We start from the raw sequence: 25,719 nt of genomic DNA, 5'->3' as shown, positions 1-25,719 counted from the left end.
AATTGCATTAACGGTTCTCTTGTGAAACTTGCTGGACAACCCTGAGATATCAGTGCAGGATGACGAGGTTGGAGGCTTCGTAATGTGCTGTTCACTTCTTTAGCTGTCTTGCCTTGTCAAAGGGACGGCCCATACTTAGGCAACACAGCTGTACACGCTAAAATGTAACCTAAAAGCACTGTTGAAGTTTTGAATACCAGCACATCTCTACTAGTTCATTTTGCCATTGCGTCTCAATGCCTGCAACCATCATTTTCTCTTAAATACACTCTGTTTGGTTTATACCCTGTGCAAGCATACTGGCCTGCACTTGTTTTCTATAGGCTATACAGACACCCCGCTATTCGTGCAGCCCTATGTATGAGAAACGTTTTAACGGGGAGTGACATACTGTGTAACGAGAAATGTTCTAAGTGTGCTTTCCATCCATTTATCGAGCGAGTTAATAAGTTACTCAGTAAACATCCATGTGATGTTTCGTGATATCATAGCCTAATTTGCATGTGTCACTACGTTCTGAGGTTATTCGCAAGAAATATACTCAGTAGATGATTTTCCATAAAAAAAAATCAATGAACCTTGGCCCTGTTACCACATATGCAGTTCACAAAACCAACTAAAAAATGTACATCCCATATGTGAAAACTGAATCAGCAGTGAGTGTCAAAAATGATGTAAGTGTTGCATGCATAAAGGTTGCTTACAAAGGTAAAGGTATAAAACCTACAGCATTGTTTTCACATATTTTCCCATTAGTTTAAAGGTTGCTTATTCTATTCCTGTTCTTTTGTTAGAAGTCTTCCAATGTTGTGTAGCAGTGTACACTGTGTAGCACCTTTTAAAATGGGAGAAAATAATTACTGAATAAAGAATAAAAAGATTAGCAAATTCCGACATTATTTCTCAGTTTGTGTTATTATTGCGCACATCTGAAATTATACAAAATAATGCTGACAGTTCTCTCATTTACAAATTGCAATCGGGAGGGGGTGTTTACTGAGTAATTTATTTTAAATTAATATCTTTAGAAAAAGGTGACGCATTCAATAAGATTTGCTTGTGTGATTGTCAGGCATTTTTGGCAGTGACACGATAATAATAATAATAAAAAATACTAATACTTCTGATTGGTTTATATTTGGGGAAACCCCCGATACAGTCCATATATGGATAGTACTCATCACATGATTTGAATTAACATATAATATGATTCAGAAGGATTCCCTAAATAGTCATGAAGTAAAAAAACAAATTCAAGATTTCAAAAGTACAGTTTAATAACATAATACCCATTCAAACAACTCACACACTAGGAAATTAAGTTTCTACCACTTTATTTATCAGTAGTCGAACATAAAATAAAATAAGGTCAATTTCTTTTACATTGAAAAATTATATATATAAGCTTGTTTTTTTGGCAAGGATTTTATTAAACAAAATAGCATTTTTATAATAAACCTTTTTTTGTGTGTTTTTTTTAAATGAATGGGTAGAAACTTTAAACAAAAAAAGTGCAGAGACATCATCATATTCGTTCAGTAACTAAAAATAACTGTTTCTTATTTGCTCCACGTTTGCCAACTTGCTTTAATCATCAGAGCATGCGCATTAAACAATTTGACGTCTGTAATGGCGCACAAGGGCGCTAGGACCAGAAATACACTCGTTACGGTTTACATGCAAGTGTCGAATAAAATGTCGCTGCGAGGAAAAAATAAACACCTCTAGCGAGCGAGCTTGTCATGCGAGTAAAAACTTCTTACAAGTCGACTTAAACCTTTTTCCATAGCGTTTGTCACATATATTTTCTTATTCGCATAAGTTTTACTGAGCTTAAGTTGGATGGAAAAAGGCTTTATGTTATTATTGAGAGGAGCTATTTATACGATAAAGTACTGGGTTTTATTTATTTAACACACACACCAACACAGCCAATTCTTGTTTTAATTAATTTATAAACTGTTCACCATTCCCTGCTTTGAAACTATTCTCATCCTACCTAAATAAATTGCAGCAAGCTCTTGAATAGCGTCTCAAAATAAAACACAACGAGACACTTACCGCCTATACTAGCCTATCAACACAGACCAGTGTAATCCCCAACCCTTCGCCCATGAGTGGGGCCAGTCGCCTGTACAATTGTATCTCAGTTTGCCATGCTCGCACAACTTTATTTTTTTTTTATTTTAAAACTGTTTTTTGTTTTTAAGTAAATACCTTGTAACAAGTCTAAAATATGACTGCCGACAGTCAAGGCTTGTTAATTTATTTTAAAACTGTTATTCACTTTAAGTAAATACATTGTAACAAAGTTGGACAATGTCTAAAATATGACCACCGACAGTCAAGGTTTTTTTTGACGTTTTTAAGCTTTAAAGAAACTTTGCACAGACATTTATAATCTGCATTTCAGCATAAAAGCATGATTTCAAATGGGCCTGCCTGTTTATCTTTCGTTATGTTGTCCAGTTCAGACATCAGACCCTTGCAACCATCAAGCTATGCGTCTTCAAAAGGTGGTTGTAATATTTAATCGTGTGCACAAAAAACAAAACTATGAAAAAACATTGCAAACTTTGTCATTACGTTTAAACTTTGACATACCTTTTTTTTTATATTTTGACAGACCTTTTTTTCCATTTTTGGCCGACATGTCTGTCTGTATCTCTGCCCCGCTCGGTTTCCCATTTGACTGCAACATTTCACCTTCAGAATCGCTCATGATTCTCAAAGCCGTGCTCCTCTTAACACATTTTTTGCAGTTCCCTGTATCTCCTGACACGTTAAATGTAGCTGTTAAACATACGACTCAAACAGTCAACAGAATGTCTTTTACAGGTACAGAACATCGCAAATCGCTTTAGTCTTACAAATTAGATGCACTCATGGACCTGCCTGTTCATTTGTCACTATGTTGTCCAGACCTGTAAGCAGTAACTTTTGAACCGTTCCTGTTTTACAGTGAGTGTAATAAGACAAAAATAATAAGAAACGTAAAGCAAAAACACATACCGTGCCCAGATGTCGGCGTCTCCATCAAAGCAAACAGATCAGGGTCTTCAAAAGCATCCATGTTGAATAGGGATCGTGAGTCCAGGACACAGGTGACTAAACCCCTAAATAAAACATAGCTTTTCACGCCTTTAATGCAAAAACAAGAAAGTCCTGTCTAAACGTATTTTTTTTTTCTTATGTGTTTATTCCAAAGTTTACATCCCCCATTCTTTTAGGGACCTAACCCATTGGATCTGTCACACGTCCCATTTCTTATCTTCCACCAAGCGTACCGACGACGCCCTTACTAAGGCCTTAGCCCACGAGGGTCCTGTTCAAGCACAATTGTCTCACAGTTTGTTCAGACACGGACAAGGTTTGTAGCATTTTATTTTTAAATGTTTTTTTCTTTCTTTTTAATAAGTAAATAGATTGTAAGAAGTCTAAAATATGGCCGCCGATAGTCAAGGATTGTTTCATTTAATGTTTTCGACGTTTTAATGTTTTAAACTAAAGATAATTTCTACGGACATTTCAGAAGTGGTGCGTGCGGCCCCTACACGCGATTGTGCATTCAGCTGAGTAAAGTAAATAATGCAATAAGGTTTTAAAATGTTAACTTAATAATGTATACAGGTTCTCATTATTATTTATTGTATTTATTTATTTATTTATTTGTTGGGTTAAGAAGTACTTCTTAAACAGACAGGGCTTATGTTAACACTTTGTCATTATTTTTTAACATGCAGGCATCTCTGGTTAAAGAGAACTGGGGGATTGCTTCCTTCTGTAGCAGGCCTGTATAGACCTGTACAGTCCACTCTGCACGTGTTAACAATTCACATTTCTCCCCTTTTAAACTGTTTTTCATTTAAATACATGCACTGTAACCTTGTTTTTACCACTTTACTGTAATGATTTGTTTTCAAGTTTATTTTATTTTTCAACACTTTGTACATTTTTGTTTTTAACAAAAAACTACAAACACATTACAGGATGGGAGGGTGGGACTTCTACAATTGCTTAAAAACTAAACATTTGCGACCGGAAGGGAGGCAGGACTTCTGGTCGATCCTGATTGGTTAAAAAAGGGCACGGGGCACATGTCAAAACCAAATGCTGCATTCTCATTGGTTAAAGATTAACATGGTGATATCCCATACCGCAACTACTCAGCAAGCCACAAGGAGAGCTGATAACTATGTGGTATGAACTTCAAAAACATTTTCAGTTATTTAATGATTTACTTATGCTGTATCAGCTATATTTAAACAAAAATATATTAGTCAATATTTATGTATGCTGTATCAGCTACATTCAAACAACATATATATAGTCATATTTACTATCCAACCTTGCCTCACTACTTTCTTGACTGATTCATCTATTAAATATGTACTGGAGACTCAGTCATTGTGGAAAATTAAATGCCCCTCAGGAAGACTATTGTTACCTCCAGGGTGCCTGCGGCTTCAGGCATTATAGCCCCGTCGGTAACAATAGTCTTCCCTCGGGTCAATCATTTTCCACTATAGCCCTCCTCTCCAGAGTCTGTATTTACTATATATACACTATGATGTATTACTGCATACAGTTAAAGCTGCTCGACTGATAAGAGATTGCAAGCTAGGTAGTAAAGTTATTCAATATTGGGTTGTCAATGTACTTTAACCCTAACCTCCTTATGATCCATTTTAAATGGATCATAAACACAGCTAATTTGGTAATCTACAGCACTATGTATGCCAATACCAACATATATATTTTTCCGTACAATCAGAGTAGTAGCCAGTGGATATACTGTGATTACTAGTCATAAAACACTGTTTGTAGATGCCTTTCAAAACAACTGCCCCTAGGACATGAAATTATGTCTAACTGCCTGTCTGTCTTTTACATTTGTTAATGTGTTTGCATCCTTTCTATTTGCAATTTACACCCACCTATTTGCAATTCTACACCTATTTCATTGTGTCTTGGGGTGGCAGATTAAAAATCATATCTATCTATCTATATATCGATAGATATATAAATAGATAGATATAGATAAGCTTTTTACTCTACTTTTTTCAGTAAAAAAAATATAAATTAAAAAAACAAACAAAAAAAACAGGTTTGGCAACTTTACTGGGGGAGTTTTTCATTTCATAACAAAATACACTAATGACTATTTTGAGCTTTGAGAACCTAGGGGTGAATTAAATCTAAATTCTGTGTACTGTGTGTACTGCACAAAGTGGGTGGGGGGTGTCATTTTATATGAAAACATTCATTAACGTGTTGTAGAACCTGCATTGGGCACATTTTTGCCCCACCCACCCCAAAAACTAACCTCTCCTCCAATTTTGTGACACCTTTAAATTTCATCAATTGTTTGATTTGATGCTGCATAAGAGAAACTGCAAACTGAAAAGCTGTTCCTTTTTTTGCAGCTTTTCAGAAGGCACATCAGCCTTTTAGTTTTAAATGTAATTGCCCCCTAGCCTTAAAAGCATTTTGTTTTGTTAGTGTGCATCTGTGTATTCACTTGGTTCACATAGTTACGTAGCCTGAAAGGTGAAGTTGATTCCACAATTTCAAACGCTTTTGATCTTGAATATGTATACAATCCTGAGTTTCCTTGAGCTCAATCAGGTGCAAAACCAGACAAGAATACACTAGTCTCCTGAAGGACAGTGTCTGACTGTAAAGTGATATAGAATTTGACAGATGTTTTCTTTAATACCTTTTGTCATTAACACAATGCATTTTATTTTTTCTATTTTTATATATTGAATCAGTTACACCTTTCCAGAGGAGTCATCAAATAACTTTTTGTATAATAAAAGAAAATAAAAGAAACAAAACCAGAAAAATGGTGCCTGAAAGCAAAAAGTGATTTTCTAAAGTCAACATCGCTTATATGTAGTGTGTTCATCTTCAGTTTTGCAAACTGATGAGAAAAAAATAGAAACATAATATTTATGACACTACTGTGTAGGATCTTTGTATACAGGACAAATTACATAACACAACTGTTGTACTAGCTGTGTGAAATCATATCAACGGAGTCACTCTGGGCCATATTCATAAAAGTATAGTGTTCCAGTAAATGCATTGAAGCCCAACAAACGTACATGTACTCTAGTGCTTTATCAATATAGCCCAAAAACAATAATAAAAAAATAAACAAAGCAAAACAGTTACAGTAATTTAAAGTGTGTACTAATATTTGTGAATACTGGAAAATGACTTATTGGTATAAGACAGGACTACATTTTACAATAATTTCTTATTCTACTAGAAATAATCAGGAATATAAAGTTAAAACATCTCATGACAGGTTTATCTGTACAAGTAAACATCACATATTCTTGCAGATTACAGAGCTTCTGAATCTTCTAAAATAATGAATACAGGAAGTTTAGGATTTGCTTTGAGGGACGTTCTTATCAACTCTAAAAAAGAGAAAAAAAGAGATATGATTAGTAAGGGCAACATGTTGCGTACTGACATTTACAATATTATCTAAGTAATTATGTAATTAAGTAGCTTATGTAGGAAAGCACAATACATCCTCAATCAGAAACACCAACAACATGGATATAATTAATGAAGACAATGATATGTCTCAAATTAAATAAATACACTTTACATCAAATACAATGATGACACACGTGAATTGAGTCCCATGTGTTTTGTATTTTTACCAAAAGTGAATGTTTTTTCAATAGTAAAATGTACAGTGCTGTTTTTACTACTAAAGTGCACACCTCGGTTTAGTAAAAAACTCTGTTTAGCTGTACCTGCATTCTATTGAAAATTGAAACCAAAGCAGTCTCAGATTAGCCAGGGAGGCGGAACTGTTTTGGAAAAAACCTGCACAGAATGTTACAAAACTGCATATTTCAGACTGGTGTGTAAATAGAAGTGGTTGTTAGCTACAACCACTGTAAAGCAGATTGGCTTTTTGAATTTGCTTTTAACCACCAACATTATTTTTGGTTAAAGTCACAAGAAATAATTTAGTCTGGGGGGGAAAAAAAACCCCACTGGTAATAATTAATAGAATAAAGTTGAACTGTATTTACTCTGTACCCAGACAGCGGTCAGGGTTGAATATTGGGGTACTCATGTTGTTGTTGTTGTTGTTGTTGTTGTTGTTGTTGTTGTTGTGCAATACAGCGATACAAGTCGAAGTTTTGTCTATTCCTGTTTTGAATTATTAAACACTCGCTTTTGTACATACCACACTGAAATGCTTAACAATAAGCATCTTCAAAATTATGCAGTGCAATGGGTTTTACAGAGAAATACAAAACATGCTTAGCCTCCCAGCAGCAGGACTTCACTCAGGAAAGGTGTGTGATAAATGTTTCACATTTCTGAAAACAATGTTGAACATTTTCTTGTTGTGCATATGTTGTTCTCACACACACCACAGTATAGAACATGGGTATGAAACACATTAACGATGTGTTAAGGGAAGTGACAGTATGTGATAACTAACCAGAAAAACGATTCAAAGTTAATCTAAATAAAAACAAGAAATGAGTTAAGCTAACTTGGATACATAATACCCATAACAAGTTGACCTTTACATGACTTCATACAGAAACATTAACGCACATCCAAGTCAACTAGATCTTAGATCAATTAGACATGCCATTGTATTGACAGGTATTACCAGTCAACGTGTCCTTTGAAAAACTTTCACTGTGCAGTTAAATCATTTCAAAAAGTAAATACATTTTAGATTGTATTTTTGAAAATTTAACAACCTGTTTTGATTTTACTTTACTGTTTTTTTTATAGTTGCTGTCCATAGAACCTAATGGCATGGTCTGTCTAAAAACTAGGTCAACTTGTTCTTGCAATGTGAACTTTTACTGTTATTTCCTGTAGCAGCTTTTCTACAAATTATCAGATCACCCCTTCTTAAAGTGCCCTCACCATTTTTGGCTAGTACTTATATTAATATATTGGCAATATATTGCAACAACTTCATACAACTGAAATTTTTGTATACATTTGCAATATATTAAATGTATGATACCAAGTTGAATTGTACAACTAACAGGAAGTTTAAATGTCACACCACTCCACAAATGTCAATAGAAAGAAAATATGGTGATGGACAAATTATAACATAACCTGTTTAAATGACAAAACTCACCATTTACTATACTTCAGTCAATACAAAACAGCATTTCTTCAGAATACGTTTGGATTTGCTACATCTTTTTTTAAATGGTTTGATTCGAATGGCATTGAGTTAAATTGAGAGGAAACCACAATGAGAGGGCTGGGCTATCAATACGTAGGGCTGTATTTTTTTCACGGTATAAAAATAGGTATTCAAGATATTTCACAATAAAACATAATATTTGTTAAAGCAGAAAAAAATAGTGTTGTCACATTCGAAATGGATCCTTTTCTCAAGAGTTATACAACAAATGTTCCTAAATATTTAAACACTTACCTGAAAAAAAGTAATGCTAAATTGTAGAATATTCTGTTTCTGCCTTTTAAAGACATTCGTTTTTCATCTTCATCGAATTATAAAACAACATCCATAAATGTAAAAATAACAACAGACACGTGAATTGTCCCCTTCTTATACTGGACAGAGTGTTCTTTAGCATAAATATTTCAGATATTTGATATAGCTGGTGTCTTTGTTTGCTGAATACATTTTAAGTAAATGGTAGAGCGCTATGCAGTGTGTTCAATCATTTCCTGGAAGCAAACCAGCTGCCAGGTTCCTAAATGCAGTATAACAGGTTGCATCAATAAGGCAAACATTTACTGTTTATATTTAAAAAAATGCATATTCACACTATTTGTTCAAGGGAAGTACATATTACATGGCAATGGGTACATGCCACAGAAATCGTGAAATCCATAACTGAAAAAAAAAAATCAATAAGTACTTGATTTTGCCCATTAATACTGATGAAAAATAGTCTGATACTTTGCACAACATGAACTATAAAAGTAAAAAAAAAAAAAAATCACCAAGCTTTAGGACTTTTTATTAATAAATTCATGAAGCCTCCCTACTGGTGTTAAAGGATACAACACCAGTCTAGAATATGAATATCACAATGTATTTCATTCAGAACAACATATATATATATTTAAAAAAAAAAAAAAAAAAAAGGCTTTGTGACTACTATTTCACATAGATTGCCACCTTCAATCCAAACAAAACTTTTTCTTCAAGCAGAACTATATAATACCATGCAATACGTAGATTGTAGATATGTTGCTAACAAGTTACTTTCTGTTGACTTTAAGAATACAAAAGCACTATAAATCTGAATAATTGTCGAAACCCTGATATATGTTTCTATACAACATGCTTTGTGCATGTAATGTGTTTATCCCACCCTAAATTAAGCAAATAAAAAAGCAACAAAGAAACAGCCAATATATATTGTATGTATATGTATGTATGTATGTGTGTGTGTGTATATATATATATATATATATATATATATATATATATATATATATATATATATATATACACACACATACTATATATATATATATATATATATATATATATATATATATATATATATATATATATATATATATATATATATAATCTATATATATATATATAATCTATATATATCTTACTCCTGTTCCACAGATGTAGATTCAGATCCATTTAGAAAGCTGCTATATAGATACAAGATAGATTAAATGGTAGGGGTAAGAATATAAATTAAAGCAACAGACATTAATTATGTACATAGAACCATCATACTTTATTAAAGTGTTTCTATATTGTGATACTTTCAATATAATGTGCTGTCACATAATAGTAGGCAGTAAAAGCCTTTTTGTCAAGCCAATCAGAATGTAGTTTCAACAAATGGAATACAACACTAGCACAAACACAGGCATTACAGTTTATGGTATAGGTATGTTGGCATATCAGTGAAGACTGATTCTTTCTATAACTTTATAAGTTTTTAGACTTTTAACAACTCTTCTTTAGTGTAACACTGTTCCAAATCACACAAAGTTACCAGAAATCTGTACTAGACTTTATATCTGACATGGTGTGCATGAAGCAAACTATTTCCAAAGGAAATAAATAAGATTTAGCAGCAATAACTCTAAAATCGTCACAGGGACAAATGAGATCAAGTGTGTTAAAGAGACTTAACGGAACAATGCAGTCTCAGTGCAGCTGATACTACATTACGTTACAAAATAAAATCGACGCCATACTTTGCATTCCTCTAATAAAGATGCTGATATCTAATTAAGATAGGATTCCACACTTGGAGGTGCAATCTAAGACTCTTTTGTACACCTCTTGCTCTAAGCTGGCCGAATCAATGATGCACTGTTCTTTAATCTTTGGGAATCCTTATCCTAATGAAAGTTAGAACATTAACCCAGCATGAAGGACTGACTAGGACTATTTCTTACTTATTGAATTCAGCTGCTTCCTTCAGTTCTTCATCCAGTCTGAGGGGCAAAGGTTAGTTTGAAAAGGAAGAAACAAGAAGCAGGCAAAGAGTGAGACAAACAGCAAAGCAAAGCCAGGTAAGCTACATGCTGCGCAGTGATTACTAACACAGGGGCTCCCAACCATTTGTTGAAGGATTTTCCTGTATGGATTTATACTACAAACTATACAAGAAACAGTACTTTTGCGTTGTTGTTTAGATTATTTTACTCACTTATACATTTTTGGCAAAATGGAAATTGCAGATGACTGCATGGGGTTACACTGATTAGTTTAAGGGATTCAAAAACTGATTATATGGATAAATATGAGTTACAATGTTGCAAGAAGGCATTGGAGCTTGTGTGTTGATATGGTATTTGACAGCAGTGCAGTACGCTTGGCTGCGATATGAAAATGGGTTGATGCAGTAGTCTAGTGTAGAGATTTTTTTAAGGGACCATCTGGGACTGGAAACACAGTGTGTTTTACAAAGTTGTTCCAGTTATGTACCCTGACTGAGCCTGAGCCATTTGAGTCATGCTTGTGTGATACAAAGCTGGAAACTGCAGCCATGTTGCCCTTTCACAACCTATGACCCAGTCTAGGCAGGAGCATTGTGTTTTGGTTAACAAAGCCTGTTCATTATGATAGCAGAAAGACACATCTCGGCAATCGAACACCTTTTATGAGGAAGATGCAAAGAGGGTGCAGCCGCTGATATCGTACTGCTGAGGTCAGGCTAGGGGAAAGAATTAGTAGCAGTTTACAAACATTCACTGCACCACAACAGGCCTTTATTTACCTCATACATGTATATCTTTTTATACTGCTCTCGTCTTCATACCTTACAGGAAAGAGGTAGTAAGGTACAGTTAGGTAGTGACGTAAAAACAAGAGTAATACAAATATTACTTATTGTTAAATTGAGAGTTTGGGGAATAAATCGAGGTGAAAAAAGAGTGTTATCGTAACCCAAAATAAAATCACAGCTATATGTCAAATTAAGATAACATGACAAAATATAAAGGACACAGTATACAAATCCACAAGCTTTGCCCATACAAAAAATACTTTTTTTTTTTTTTTTTTTCTTTTCTTGGAATTAAGTAGTGTAATACAACAACCTGGTGCTTTCTATGATTCTTTAGGTATCGGCTGATTACATCAGTATTACATTGTTTTGTTACATTGTAATACTACCACGGCTTTAAAAAAAAAAAAGGTAGCAGAAGAACAAATACCAAAGAAATATATACCTGTAACTTTTTAATAGGCAGCATTTATCTCCTATCTCTTATTTTTGTAATTAGCACAAAGTTAAATTCTAAAAGTATGGGTTGCTAATGGTTTAAACATTAACAGAGTGATTCACATTTGTAACTATTTAACCATTGCCAAAAATGTGGAGGTACTTATAAGTTGTTGATGCCTTGGTTATTTCTATTTAAATCTATTAATGTGTTTGTGATGTAATTTACTACATAGTTAATGATGTAAAAATCTACTATTCCTTTCTATTTAAACCTCCAGGCATTGTGGTATAGAGTCTGTTTATCCATTTATTTATCTTCATTCTTCTGTATTGTACATTATCTAATTTTATTTCTACTGAAACTATAAACTGTAGGTCACTCATGTTATGTTAATTATTTGTAAAGTGTTGAACTATTAGTTCATTTACTTTTTTATTTTTTATGTTTGATAGGTGATTCTGTATTCTTTTACATAATGCTGTACCTGTGTCTCCTGCGTATTTTATTTTCTTACATTTTTTGGCAAAATATACCATAAACAAGGTTGCTAGTTTTGCAAGACGGGTTTCTTATGACTGCATATCTATTTTCTCTATTTCACTTTTAGCTTTACAAATATATTTGCATATTTACATGTGCTCTTACAGGTTTTAATGTCCTTTAATAATGTGTCTACGATCCGTTTATGTTTACTGTGGAACAAAATGTCAGCTAAATTTGCATCCCTTCTAAAAGCAACTACCAGTATATTTGGAAATATTATTTTCATTTTTTTAGAATTATGAAATATATGTAAATGCTTCCAAACTATTTTGAGATGTTTGGTAATAATTTAGAATATGTAATTATTAATAGTACTCTTTAATCCTTTTCTCTTTTACTCTAGTTTATTTATATTGCGTTTGTCAGCTCTTTTTCATTATCTCTCAATTACCTGTTCTTGATAATCTATCTATCTATCTATCTGTATTTTTCATATACATACAGTACATGCAGTATTGTACAGTATATGTTAAATATACACCACTACTGTACTCCATAAAAAAGCTAAAGCTAATGAGAACATGGTTTAAATAATACTGTTCACATGATTTCTAATTGTAATTCACACAGTACTTACTTTATTATACTCTCTGGAATGTGAACATATTCCATGGGGATCAGCTCACCAAGCTCTGCAAGGCTATTGACATATTTAATCTTGCTGCTGAATTTAGAACTAGAATAGAATTGAAAAAAGGGGCTCATTAGAGAATACAATGATGAGTGAATACAGAACACTTCACCTGTCACACAAGTTCATCATCTATAAAATACTTCTGTCATCTGAAGCCCACTAGGAACCCCTTTTATTATTATAAAAAAAGTATTACTGTCCATGTACTTAAAACTAGATACAAAACATTTTCAAAAGAATACCTGCAGATTCATTTAATGACATGTTAATTTGGCTGTATAATTACTGCACTCAACCACTAACACAGCTGCATTGACTATTTTAATTGTATCCTCATCTTAAAAAAAATAGCTGTGCAATTGTACAACTTGATATTATTGAAAACTACTTTTTACCTGATAAAAGGTCTGGTGATAGCCAGGATTGTCCTAATGAACCAGGAGGGGTGAACAATTATAAATGATTTCAAGTTCTTCCTCAGCCTGAATGCAAAGGGGAAAAATGACACAATTTTCACCTTTGAATATATGGTAATTGAACCTGCTGTTGCACAGTCTTGTGAGAAATCGACATTGATGACTTCCTATGTACCCTCCTTCATGAGTAATACAGTATAACTCTTTACAGCTTCCTTTCATTATACTGTCTGTATTTATTCTGTTTAGCATTACTGCTACTTGTTAAAAAGCATTTTGAGGTGCTTTGTTATATTAAAAGCTATACAACTGAACTTATTACAGTGTCTCCTCTTTATAAAATGACCCCTTACAGCGTGAAAGTGGTTTGCTGCTCCTGTTCTATACAATATCCCATTGCATTTGTATTCTCATTATAAAGCATAAAAACACAACACTATCACTCCTGACTGCAGCATTACTATTATTATGCTGCTACTAATCTTTCAAGAGCTCATTTAAAAAGCTTTGAAGTCAGTTGTTACCGTCTGTCTATCATTTGATAGCACTTCTTTATCCATCCCAGCCCTGGCATCTTTCTTCGAGGAGTTGCTCCATTCAGGTAGACAATCATGTAGTCTTCAGCCACCATGAGCTCCAGAGTGCTAATCACAAACCTAAAGGAGAGGGACAGGCTAATGTTACACAGCTTTACAAACATCCTTTCAATTGCAACTGCCAATTATGAAGAACTACTGATTGCATGCACGCTGCAAAGAAATGAGTGCTTGTGTTTGACCTAAGCACATAAAAAGGCTGTCTGTGTTCAACCCTGACAGAGAAAGCAAAGCTTATGATTCTGAAAATATAACTTGTCACCCCTGAGAAAACAAACCCTCAACATTTCACTAAATTTTTGTTTCGTTTTGTACACAACGTTTATGTTTACTGTTTACTAAAATTGTAACTTTTTAATTTTTTATTTTATTTTGGGCATAATGTATGTTCATCAAGCATTTTAATGCTTATGAAAAGTTGTATATTATAAAATATCCAAACAAATGCAGAGTCAACCGCACAGGCTAACATTTATAAAATCAAAATATTTTTGTATGGTAATCATCCAAAATGGTGCACATTGAACATAAGAACATAAGAAAATGTATGAGCAAGAGGAGGCCGTTCAGCCCATCCAAGCCTGTCCAGTTCCTAGTAGCTGATTGATCCCAGAACTTTGTCAAGTTGGTCCAAGTGATTCTGCCTCAACAACATGACACGGCAGCTCATTCCATTCCCTCACCACTTTCTGTGTGAAGAAGTGTTTCCTTCTTTCTGTTCTAAATCTATCGCCACTCAATTTAAACTGCTCCTGGTTTCTGTACAGAACTTAAAGTAGTTTGGGTTAACTATTTCAGTTCCTTTTAAGATTTTAAACACTTCAATCATATTTGTTTTGTTTTTATTGGTTTTGTTTTGTTCTTTGAATATAATGTATATAAAAATGTTCGTAAGTGTTACTCATGTTTGCATGAAAGACAAAAAAAATCCAGTCAGTTCTTATTATATTTTTCTTGCATTATATTTTTCTTTCATGGATTGACGTTGCTCTATGAAAAAATCCTTACTGCCTTGTGAGCTGCTTATTCTGCATTGATCATTGTAGAATCCGACCGCAAAAATCCACGTAATGTGCGTGTTCAGTACGGCCGCACTCATCGTCAAAATAACGACCTATTTTATAAGACTAATTAGGTGAAGCAGGCGATTCCGCAATCAACCAATTTAAATACCCCTCACCACAATTAGCGGTGGAGAATTACACACCTCTCACAATAAATAGCGGGTTTGGGTCAACCCTGCGTGTGTAGGCTACACATTCCAAAAGAAAATGAATGGCACACAAAGACCTCAGCCTGGTACTAGCCATGGGGATGAGGATGCTCAGAAGTGAAAACTGAAATTTACCAATATGGATTAGGAGATTTTAGTACAAGTACTTAATTGTCCCTTGTAATTAGGGGGCATTTTCTAATTATCCAGAGTGTTATGTGTTGATTCCTTAGTTATTCTTTAGATCAGTTTTAGCTGGAGTGGCTACATGGCCATCTGGAGGTTTAGGACTCAATTGCAGGTTAGTCCTGATGTTTTAATTCCCCTGTGAATTTCACAGGGCCCTACACATGACATATACAGTTCACCCTTTCCTGCCAACATAGAATTACCATATACGGGCATGACTATGAACACTTTGTGTTTTAACGCTTGTAGTTTGGCAACCTCAAATTAGAAACTAAGAAAGGCCTTGCGTAGCTGTTTTCAATGATGCAATGTCTTTTGTTGTGGAATGTATTACATTTTTTATATAAGCCACCCCACCAAAAAAATTAATAATTATAATAATAAATATTATTTTTAAGTTAGATATAGAAAAGATATTGGAATGTTACAGTTGTGAAATTTTATGCAGATTTCAAATAAAAAATCTGATTTTAAATTTCCTCTACCGTTGAGGAGCGTCCGAGCCGTGGTCTGTATGACAAACTGCCTAAAAACTATTCCCAGCACATCTCCACTCTGGCACGCACTTGCCGATTCTTCCTGAGCAACATCCGAAGAATCCGACCCTTCCTCACCAACTATGCTACCCAGCTCCTGGTCCAGGCCCTGGTACTCTCCTGCCTAGACTACTGCAACTCCCTCCTGGCTGGCCTCCCTGCGTCCGCCACCCGTCCGCTCCAGCTCATCCAGAACTCTGCTGCCCGCCTGGTGTTCTCTCTGCCTCGCTTCGCCCACGCTACTCCACTACTCCGCTCGCTCCACTGGCTCCCGATCACCGCTCGCATCCAGTTTAAGACTCTTGTACTAGCCTACAGATGCCTTGACCAGACTACACCCAGCTACCTCCAGACCCTCATCTCTCCCTACACCCCCACTCGACCTCTCCGCTCCGCCTGCACTAGAAGACTAGCTCTACCTCTGCTACGCTCCCCTGCCTCCAGAGCCCGCTCCTTCTCCACCCTTGCTCCGCAGTGGTGGAATGACCTTCCTACAGATGTCAGGACTGCCCAGTCCCTGACCACATTCCGGCGCCTCCTTAAGACTCACCTCTTCAAACAGCACCTGTAGAACTCCTCTGTTTGTATCCTGGGACACTCACCCTTCATTTAAATGTGCTTTATTTTGCTCTTATCTGCCCCCTATTTTACTGCATTTAATCCTGTACTTCAGAATACTGTAATCTGCCAAGTGTTTAACCTGTAGTACTTTGTATTTAATCATATCCTGATGTAACTATCACTATTTAATCATATCCTGATGTAACTATCACTATTATCTGCTGTATTATTGAATTGTGGTTTGTCACACTTGTACTTTGCTTGAACAAAAGTTATTGTATTTCTTGCTCTTATTGTATTACTTGTATTGTAACACTTGAAATGTATTTGCTTACGATTGTAAGTCGCCCTGGATAAGGGCGTCTGCTAAGAAATAAATAAATAATAAAAACGTCCCTATTTTCAGCACTGTCAACTATTTTATGGAAGTAGTCCACAGTAAGCAAAATATCACAAAGTAAATTGCAAAATCATGTGTAAAGACCTTAAAATATATGAATAAATACAGTAAAAATGCAGTTATTTTTTATTAAATTATTCAATAATTTTGGATTATGATGATAAATCATATTTATATACAAATGTTACAGAATTCAATATAACCATGAATAGTAAATAAACAAATGTAAAAGTCTATAGAAAAATGAACTATAACTGGCGACAAAGCAGCAAACCTAACTATATTGGGCTAATGCAATAAATGTGGCCACCACTGTAAAGCAAACAAATCAATAAATAAATTTCATTTTTTGCATATGAACATAATGTACTGTGTATTTCCTGACATACAATAATTTTGCATTATGAAGAGAAAATCATAGTTATATACAAGAGACAGAATTCAATTAACCATGAATAGCAAATCAACAACACCACCACCAAAAAAAAAAAAAGTCTTTCTGTGGGAAACAGTGGAAAAATATAACTTACGGCATATTAAAGGTAGCTATTACATTTTTATCTGCAATGGGCTGAATCAAATATAAGGTCCCACATTTCTGTAGCCAGTGACCTACAGTTTTTAGTGAATGGACCTATTTAATATTTTTAATGGTCCTTTTCTGTATGCCTATAAACCAGATTCTTAAACTGACTGTTATTGTTTAGAGATTCTATCAGAAATAACTCAAGGTAATACTGTGTGTGGGAATTTTGAGGTGTGCACCAATGGTAGAGGTTTGTATACAGAATGTCAGACTATTAAATGTTGTAAAACTCACAGAAAGAGATTCTCCATGACATAGTGATAATCAGCTCGACTGCTGTCTGGCAGGAAGCAAGCTGCAAACACAATGATGGCATTGAGACCATCTCCATAGTATCCTCAGAAAAAAAGAAAAACAAAAGGGCATTTGTTTCACAGTACACAGTGATAACAGGGCAACTTAGACTCTTAAAGGAAAAAAAAGTGTTGCTATTTGACACAACTGGAGCCCAATAGGTGCAGTTCTGTTGGTTTATGGAATGTTTACTTTATCTGAGGGGACCAGGTTTTTGTATTAGTATTAATTAAGCTGCGGTCACTGAATCTGTTTTCTGATGGACAAAAACAATGGTTCTAACTTTTTAATAACATGCCACTGCTGATTTTCCAGATAATGTTGATAAAATATAGCCCTGAATACATTATTATACAAGTGAGAAACAGAACCACAGACAGGGGATTTGAAAAAGTCCCTGAAATCTTAACATTAATTTCAGCAAGCAGATCATTTGAATTGTTTTTGTTTCTGCTGTGTGGCTCTGACACACATGCAACTGCCTTACCTCCATGAGAAATTACTTTCTGATAAGGTTCAATTGACTTCATGTCAATTCTATGCTCTTGTTCTCCAATTACAACTGTCCTCCACAATCTGGCATCTTGTCGTTCTTCTTCAGCAGTGTATTCTGGAATTGGTTCTGCTTCTTCTTTAGGCTCATCCACTTTTGTAGCCTGCTCCTCTGAAAAAATGTATTAATTTTGAGTTCATCTTTTTATTGTGTTTTTTACTGTGTCTTCAGCATGGGTTTGTAAAATAACTTCTTAAATATGTACAAACTTTAAAAAAAGTAAAATATTCAATAACATATTTCATTTAAGTTCTGCTACTAGCTCCCATTTTCCCCATAATGCCGTTCCACAGTCTCTTTCATTTTTGTTTTAATGTAGAACACTGACAGAAAGACAATGATTCTTGGTGGTAAATCTCCCTCCCAACCTGTGAGGACGCTAAGTAACGGGAACAGACTACGTGGCCTGACACTTCTTCCGAGGGTTAAAAGAAAGTCGGTTATGTAGAAAAGAGATGGAGCTTCGGTACACTAACTCATTGACCCGGAGGGGAAATGATGTGGCAGCTGCAGATCATAAAAAGCAGCTGCAATAGTTTACCAAGGGATCATGCGTGACGGTATAAATAGGGGTCGAAGCAATGTTATCTGTTTCTTCGTTTTGGTTATTGTAAAGTGACCCGGAAGGACCTGTGCCTGTTGTCGCCAGAGGCCAGTACAAACCCAGAACAGTACTTCACTTGTCTCACAGTAACTTGTATTGTACCACAATCACTAATTCACACACTAAAGGGACTTGTGTATGTGTTTTGTGTTTAATGTGGGGATACAATAACGGGACTATTTCGGGACCAGCTTGGGGATTATAAATGTAAGTAATACACGCCGCTGTATTACTTACCAGCATTATTATTTACTGTTTGTTTCGCCGTCAGGCGCAGGACAAAAACAAATAAAACAAACCTTTGCACCTGGATTACAATTGTCTGTCTGTTCTTTAATCACCTGCACCTGCACACTATTAACCACTTTGCCACAGACGCATGTAGCAAATAGCATCTCTTCACTATGGCTCCCAATTATAGCAGTGATTATTTATCCTAGGACTTTCACAAATCATGTGGAACAGTGGTAAAGTGACATAACGTTAGGTTATTATCCCTGAAATAGAAATATAACCATTACCGAATGTGTACTTACCTCCTAAAGACCTGGATTCTTAATATTGTGTATCAAAGCTGCTCTTTGAGCCTGTGACGCAGTTATGACCCTGCCCCTGAGGGATCAAAAGGACAGCGCTCACAGATCTCAGTGTCATTTTGCCTTTAAGCCTGCTGCAATCATGGATGCCGTGACCTTGAAGGTTAATGGTTATTTTATTTCAGGGAATCAGGGTTATGATAATAACCTAACCAGGGGCATAGCTAGGAATAGATTGTTACTGAGGCAAAAATCTAATTTGCATATCTTCATGTTACGAAGGCGAAAGTTATCATCTCATGAAGCCTGGAGACTATTAATGCAAACTGCAAACAACAATATAAGTCGCTAACTCTTTTTACCCAGTGACCCACCTTGAATGATGTTTGAAATTTTGACACATTTTTTTAAACAAATCTCCCAGCAAAAACAACACCAACCTAAAATGACCCTATTCACACTGTTAGAAATATGTGATATTAAAAGGACAAGAAGAATAGAACTTATATATGAATACGTAGATGGGTTTATACCTTCACCGAGACATGCGTTTGGTTCACTGCTACTGAAGTTAATGCTGAGACTGGTGACACTGATGCTACAGCTGGAACTGGTAAGACTGGTGCTGCCACTGCTGGACTGGTAAGACTGGTGCTGCCACTGCTGGAACTGATATGACTGGTGCTGCCACTGCTAGGACTGGTAAGACTGCTGATACTACTGCTAAGACTGATCAGACTATTTAAATAGAGTTTGCCAATCATCCTATGGTCTGATTTATCGAAACGCTGTAACACTTCCTCCTGGGACATGTCTCTGTGGACATATAGCAGGGCAAGGCCATTCAGTCTATTTTTACCCATACTGCTGCAAGACCAATCAGAAATAGCGAAAGGTAACTCAGGTAACCTCTTTCTCGTCACGAACAGGGACCCGAGGAATCTGTCTGCTGCGGAAAACACGGATTGTTTCTATGCTGTTGGAGAATCTTTAGCTTTACACTTGGGGTGGGTCAAAAAACATACAAGGCCTCTTTTTGTTTGTTTGATAACCAAACCAATACACTTATCATATATAATCATCAACACAGACAATGTTGCTTTAAATTTACGTAAATATACTTTAAACTGCTTCTGGTGCACAGAGGTCCTGGTTGAACGAGGCGCATGGTCACATTCATGTTGAAACGTAGCTGCAGTTTACTTCAGTATCCAGTGCGTTGTTACCACTGAACAAGCTGTTTAAAGATGCTAAAAACAACTTAAAACAGTACTTCCTTGGATTTTTTTCCCTAACGAAAACATTAGGAAAATATATACATTTTTTAAACTACTGTTGCCAAACCGTGAATTTATAAATAGAATTGCCTCCAATTTTTCTAGCCCATGGCATCAAATACAATACATGAACAGTACTACAGTTATGAATTGTTATATCAGGGGAGAGGGAAGGCGTTGCCATTGCGCAAGAAAAACACCCATTTATGAAAACGTATTGCAGCTAAACATCACATTGCACAGGACTGTCAGCAGAAAAACAATACAAATATAAGAAATACACACACTAAACATTCATACCCAGAGTTGGCTTCTTCCAAAAGAAATGCTTTACAGATTGGTTTCTTCGTTTCATCTTTGAGTATGTACAGTACCGAACCATCCACTAAATAATATACGGGACTACCCGCTACTCCAGGGGCTGGTTTCACTAACGAGAACAAAAAATAGGATTGGATCTGAGTTCAATGGAGTCGGATCATAAACAGATGTTGGATCCAATTCTGGAACTACATGCTGCGTAACTAGGGAAACTGACCAATGAGAACAAGAAGCGAACATGTCTGTCAAATTTATATACAGCCTAAGATTACAATAATGTTACGAAGAAATGGCAAATAAAAAATAATAATAATAATATGAAAACATGTCGATTTATATGCCAGTCTTAAAAATGTAAGTGGGCACATTATCTAAAAAAAAATAAATCTTGATATATTTTTATACTTTTTTTTTTTTTTTTTTAAATGTACCTAGCTGATTTTTACCGAGGCGGCCACCTCGGCTGCCTCAATGTATGCTACACCCCTGCAAACATTCCCTTTCAAGTACAAAATGTAACCATTACTGAATGGGTGAGTGTACCAAAGCCTTTGTATGGGCAGAATGACCGGAATGCTACAAGGCTAAGCCAAAAGGCTGCCAACATTCGGAACCCCAGCATCAAGTAGCTAGGGTGAAAAAATTGACAGATAATTTACCTCAATGCCTGTGTTGTAAGGGTCGACTGGGAAACCTACACTTAAAACCAGGTTTCTGAGGATCCACGACATTCAGTCTGTAGAACCTAGTGAAGGTATGGGGAGTAAATTCCCACAAAGTTGGAAGGCCCCTGGTGGAATGGGCAGTGAGCTTTTCTGGAGGGGGCAAGTTGGCCAGTTCATAGGCAGTCCTGACCGTGTCTGCTATTCACTTAGACAGCCGTTGCTTTGACAGGGCTTGACCATGGGACCTAGCCCCATAGCATACAAAAAACAGTTTGTACTGGAACTGGACACAGTGTATGGAGCTGTCGCTCTCTGTCAGACTGGAAAGGAGGTGGATGGAAAGCCTCCAATTCCACAGACTGGTTGACATGGAGCACTGAGATAGACTTTGGCAAGAAGTCAGGACTGATGCAGAGTGTGACCTTTGTCCTGGCTTCTGTAACAATTAAGCAGGCTTTTGCAATAGAGAATGCCTGCATCTCACACCCCCACTTTGTGGAGACGATAGCAAGCAAGAAAGCCACTTTAACCCTTTGCTGCCAGAGCACTTAACTATATACCAAAATAAGCAACAATTGTACTGAACAAGGCTCTCCATCAGGTCAGTCTTGAAAGGAAAAATGGCACTGAGATCTGTGAGCGCAGTCCTTTTGATCCCTTGGGGAGGGGTCACAACTGTGTCACAGGCTCAAAGGGCTGCTTTGGTACACAATATTCAGGATTCGAGTCTTTAGGTGGTAAATACCAATTCGGTAATGGTTACATTTCGTACCTGAAAGGGAATCTTGGGCTAGGTAGTTCACAACCAATCTTGAAAAGGAACCATACTATAAATGGTTTGAGTTCCATAAATAATCATAAGTCCTGTCATCACTGTTACATTTTCATGAAGTGTAGTTTATTTGCAGTCGCAGCTAACCATGTATCCACATTAAAGATAATCTTGTTGATGCATATATTTCTTCCAGGTCATTATTGCTCTGTTACCTGTTTGACAATGTGGGCAATAATCCTTACACTATCAGTGGACTAGAGCAGGCATTTTGAAAAGAGCTTTGAAACAGACTAAGTGACTTTACTTTTAAGCGAGTCACTGTGAACTTTCCACCATGCCAGTGGATTAATGTCCAGGTTAGGAAGTGGCAGTGCATTGCAGCGGGCTATTTCAAACAAATGTCATCACACAGAGGTTCCTAACAATTTCACTTTTCATATTAAATTGAAACAATACACTTAAAACGGTACAGCAAAATTAGCTTGTTTTTTATACAAAAGGTTTATACCAAAACAATGTTATCTTGTGCATATAAATAGATATCAATAAAATGCAATTTTTACACAATTGTTATACCAAATTAATTATGATATATTGCTTAAATAAACACTATATATATTGATACTCTTACATTTCTATTTGAATTTCATTCATGAAAGTTTGTTCCAAAAACAAATAAATAAACACTTACCATAATGAACGTTATCGTAATATTTGGCCAAAAAAATAAAATGAAACTTTCCTGTGAACAGGAATACGTTTAACGCTTGGAACTTGTAGCTTGCTGTTATTTACATTTACACTGAGGTTTGAGGTTCAAGCTACATCTGCATCTTTTGAAACACCACGTGGATGGCAGCTGAAACTACTTTTTAAAAATATAGATTAATATTACAACAGACCTAATCTGCAACAGGATGTGATGCAAACATACTGTGCTGTTCTGTTTTATCCTGTTTCAGTTTACTATAGTCTATATCACCCAGTGCATTTATTTATTTATTTGAAGCAAAAGAAAGGATTGCAGCACACTACAACGCAATGCTGATTACAAAATACATGCTCTCATTTTATAGCAATATAATAATAATAAAAAAAAAAGAAAAACATTAGCTCAAGCTCTGATACAACTCTGACCCAACTCTGACCCTGCACTTGAGCAAGATCAGAACAGGACCAGGTCTTGATCCAAAACTGAGCTCAGGATCAGCGCTGATCCTTTTACTAGTACAACCCAACACGTCATCAGAATGTACTTGCTTACTGCACATCAAGTCTGAGCCAAGGGCACCTGCAGTTCAAATTACTGACTGTATACTAAGGAAAACATTTTGTAATATTGATTGAAAACTGATTTGAATGCTTACGTATGGTGCCAGGTCAGGATGATGGCTGTATATTTAAAAAATGTTTTATTATAACAGCACCCATTCATATGTAAGCTTATGAGTGGCACACAGAAAAAAAATTATTGAATTATGTTTAGATATTACTTCAATAAATGTTTATAAATAGAGAGCTTGTCAAATAGTTTTTGTTTTTGTTTCTGTTTCAGTTTCATATATGAAAAGCTACCTGCTGATGCAGTTCAATAAACAATAAACAACAACAGTACGTTATATACGCCTACATTTTTCTAGCTTTGTAATATGTATGTTGTTTTCTTTTTCTAAATAGGCCAAATACTGTTTGTGCAATCTTATAATGGCAACAAGCCACACAATCATATACCTTTTGTTAAGAAACCTGTTCTTTGGCTCCAGACACTAAACGTTTACCACTGTCAACTACACTGTAAACTCCAAAGTCATTCTAAATAAATTATATCAAGTTACATTAACTTAATTTTTTTTTTTTTTTCCATAACACTCATCCATTTTAAGTTAGCTGAACAGTCAAATGTACTTTAGTTGTTCAAACGTAAATTGTTTAAGTTGAATCAGGGCACTAGATTCCCATCAGCCCTTGCGGGGCTTGTACAATTTATTTCTGGAATTGTTTGTTGTTTATTGTGTTGTTGTTTTGTGTATGTGTGGTTGCACAAGGGTGTTGTGTTTGCTTGTCTCTTGTGCCCGCCGCCTGCTCCCTTACATGTGTTCTCCTTGTGTTGTGTGGTGCCACCCCCGTTCGGTGGTCAGTCTGCAGATGTGACCTCCCTCCCTCCCTTCTCCCTCTGTCTACATCTCTGCACCTGCCTGGTTCCAGCACTTGTAAATGCTGCCATAAGCACATTAGCAGAAATGCTGCACTGGCAGCTAATAAAATAGGCAGCTAACTTTTTAGCTGTGTGGTCCAGTGGTTAAAGAAAAGGGCTTGTAACCAGGAGGTCCCCGGTTCAAATCCCACCTCAGCCACTGACTCATTGTGTGACCCTGAGCAAGTCACTTAACCTCCTTGTGCTCTGTCTTTCGGGTGAGACGTAGTTGTAAGTGACTCTGCAGCTGATGCATAGTTCACACACCCTAGTCTCTGTAAGTCGCCTTGGATAAAGGCATCTGCTAAATAAACAAATAATAATAATAAGAAATGAAATAAAAATGTTCAAACGAACTTGCCTATTAAAAAGTACATCTAACTCAAACGGATTAAGTTACATGAATATACATGTTATGAGTTTAGTCAGCCCCAGAGAAATTTTCCCAACAAAAACTAAATGAGTAGCTAAACTTAATTATATTAAGCAATGAGTCTACTCAATTATTTTTTTTTTTTTTAGTAAACTTGACTTATCAAATGTTTGCAGTATACTTGCTGTGTCAGTAAATAATATGATCTGTAACATTTAAACTGATAAAAGCAGATGATCAATAGAAACAGTGAAGAAAAGAAAGTATTCTGTTCACATTTACCTTCCCATTCAAGTTCATTGCCATGCCCTGTGAAATCCAGAGAATCAGCCTCATCAGGTGTGTCCAAGTCATCTACATTTATGTCAAGGTCATCTGGGGTATCCAGGTTATCATCAGATAAAATGGATCCCTCGCTCTGGTCCAGAGACAAGTTGATTTCAGGAGCGGAAAGTTTTTTCCTCTGTGGATGGGCTCCATTTAGGTCCAGGGAATTGGGGGGTTCTGCTATTAAACAAGACAGATACAACTGGTTAATCCACACAGATGGAAAAAACGATTGGATGTGTAATCACGATAAATTACAAAACACAGTGGTGACAGATTACAGACTTGCTATAGATTTAATTTTTGTATTATTCTTTATAAAAAAATTAAAAAAAAAAAAACATTTAGCATATTAAGATTTACAAAATAAAATGTGGATCTCTTACATTGTTGACAATGTACTAGGAAAAATCAGCTAAAAGG

At 35.7% G+C, this 25,719-nt stretch overlaps 1 protein-coding gene across 12 annotated transcripts in view; it reads right to left on the bottom strand.

The window, feature by feature from the left end:
• Positions 1-5,103: 5,103 nt before the first annotated feature.
• LOC117421070 (uncharacterized) overlaps positions 5,104-25,719 on the bottom strand; it is a 137,452-nt gene continuing 116,836 nt past the window's right edge. The window contains exons 11-20 of one of the 12 annotated variants that reach the window (XM_034922324.2): positions 25,252-25,476; positions 18,159-18,335; positions 17,612-17,714; positions 13,821-13,952; positions 13,276-13,362; positions 12,824-12,922; positions 11,253-11,294; positions 10,429-10,467; positions 9,625-9,666; positions 5,104-6,431 (exon numbers count right to left, since the gene is read on the bottom strand). In XM_034922324.2, the coding sequence (XP_034778215.2) occupies positions 6,398-6,431; positions 9,625-9,666; positions 10,429-10,467; positions 11,253-11,294; positions 12,824-12,922; positions 13,276-13,362; positions 13,821-13,952; positions 17,612-17,714; positions 18,159-18,335; positions 25,252-25,476 (980 nt within the window). In that variant the 3' untranslated portion in view covers positions 5,104-6,397. Of the gene's footprint in view, positions 6,432-9,624; positions 9,667-10,428; positions 10,468-11,252; positions 11,295-12,823; positions 12,923-13,275; positions 13,363-13,820; positions 13,953-17,611; positions 17,715-18,158; positions 18,336-24,772; positions 24,901-25,251; positions 25,477-25,719 lie in introns of those variants that run through there. The other 11 variants (XM_059025463.1, XM_034922330.2, XM_034922335.2 and 8 more) reach the window with 11 other exon arrangements.

Source organism: Acipenser ruthenus, chromosome 1 (genome assembly GCF_902713425.1).
Source record: "Acipenser ruthenus chromosome 1, fAciRut3.2 maternal haplotype, whole genome shotgun sequence".
Taxonomy (NCBI): Eukaryota; Metazoa; Chordata; class Actinopteri; order Acipenseriformes; family Acipenseridae; genus Acipenser; species Acipenser ruthenus.
The sequence above is the reverse complement of the archived record's forward strand: the minus strand, read 5'-3'. Positions and strand labels throughout refer to the sequence as shown.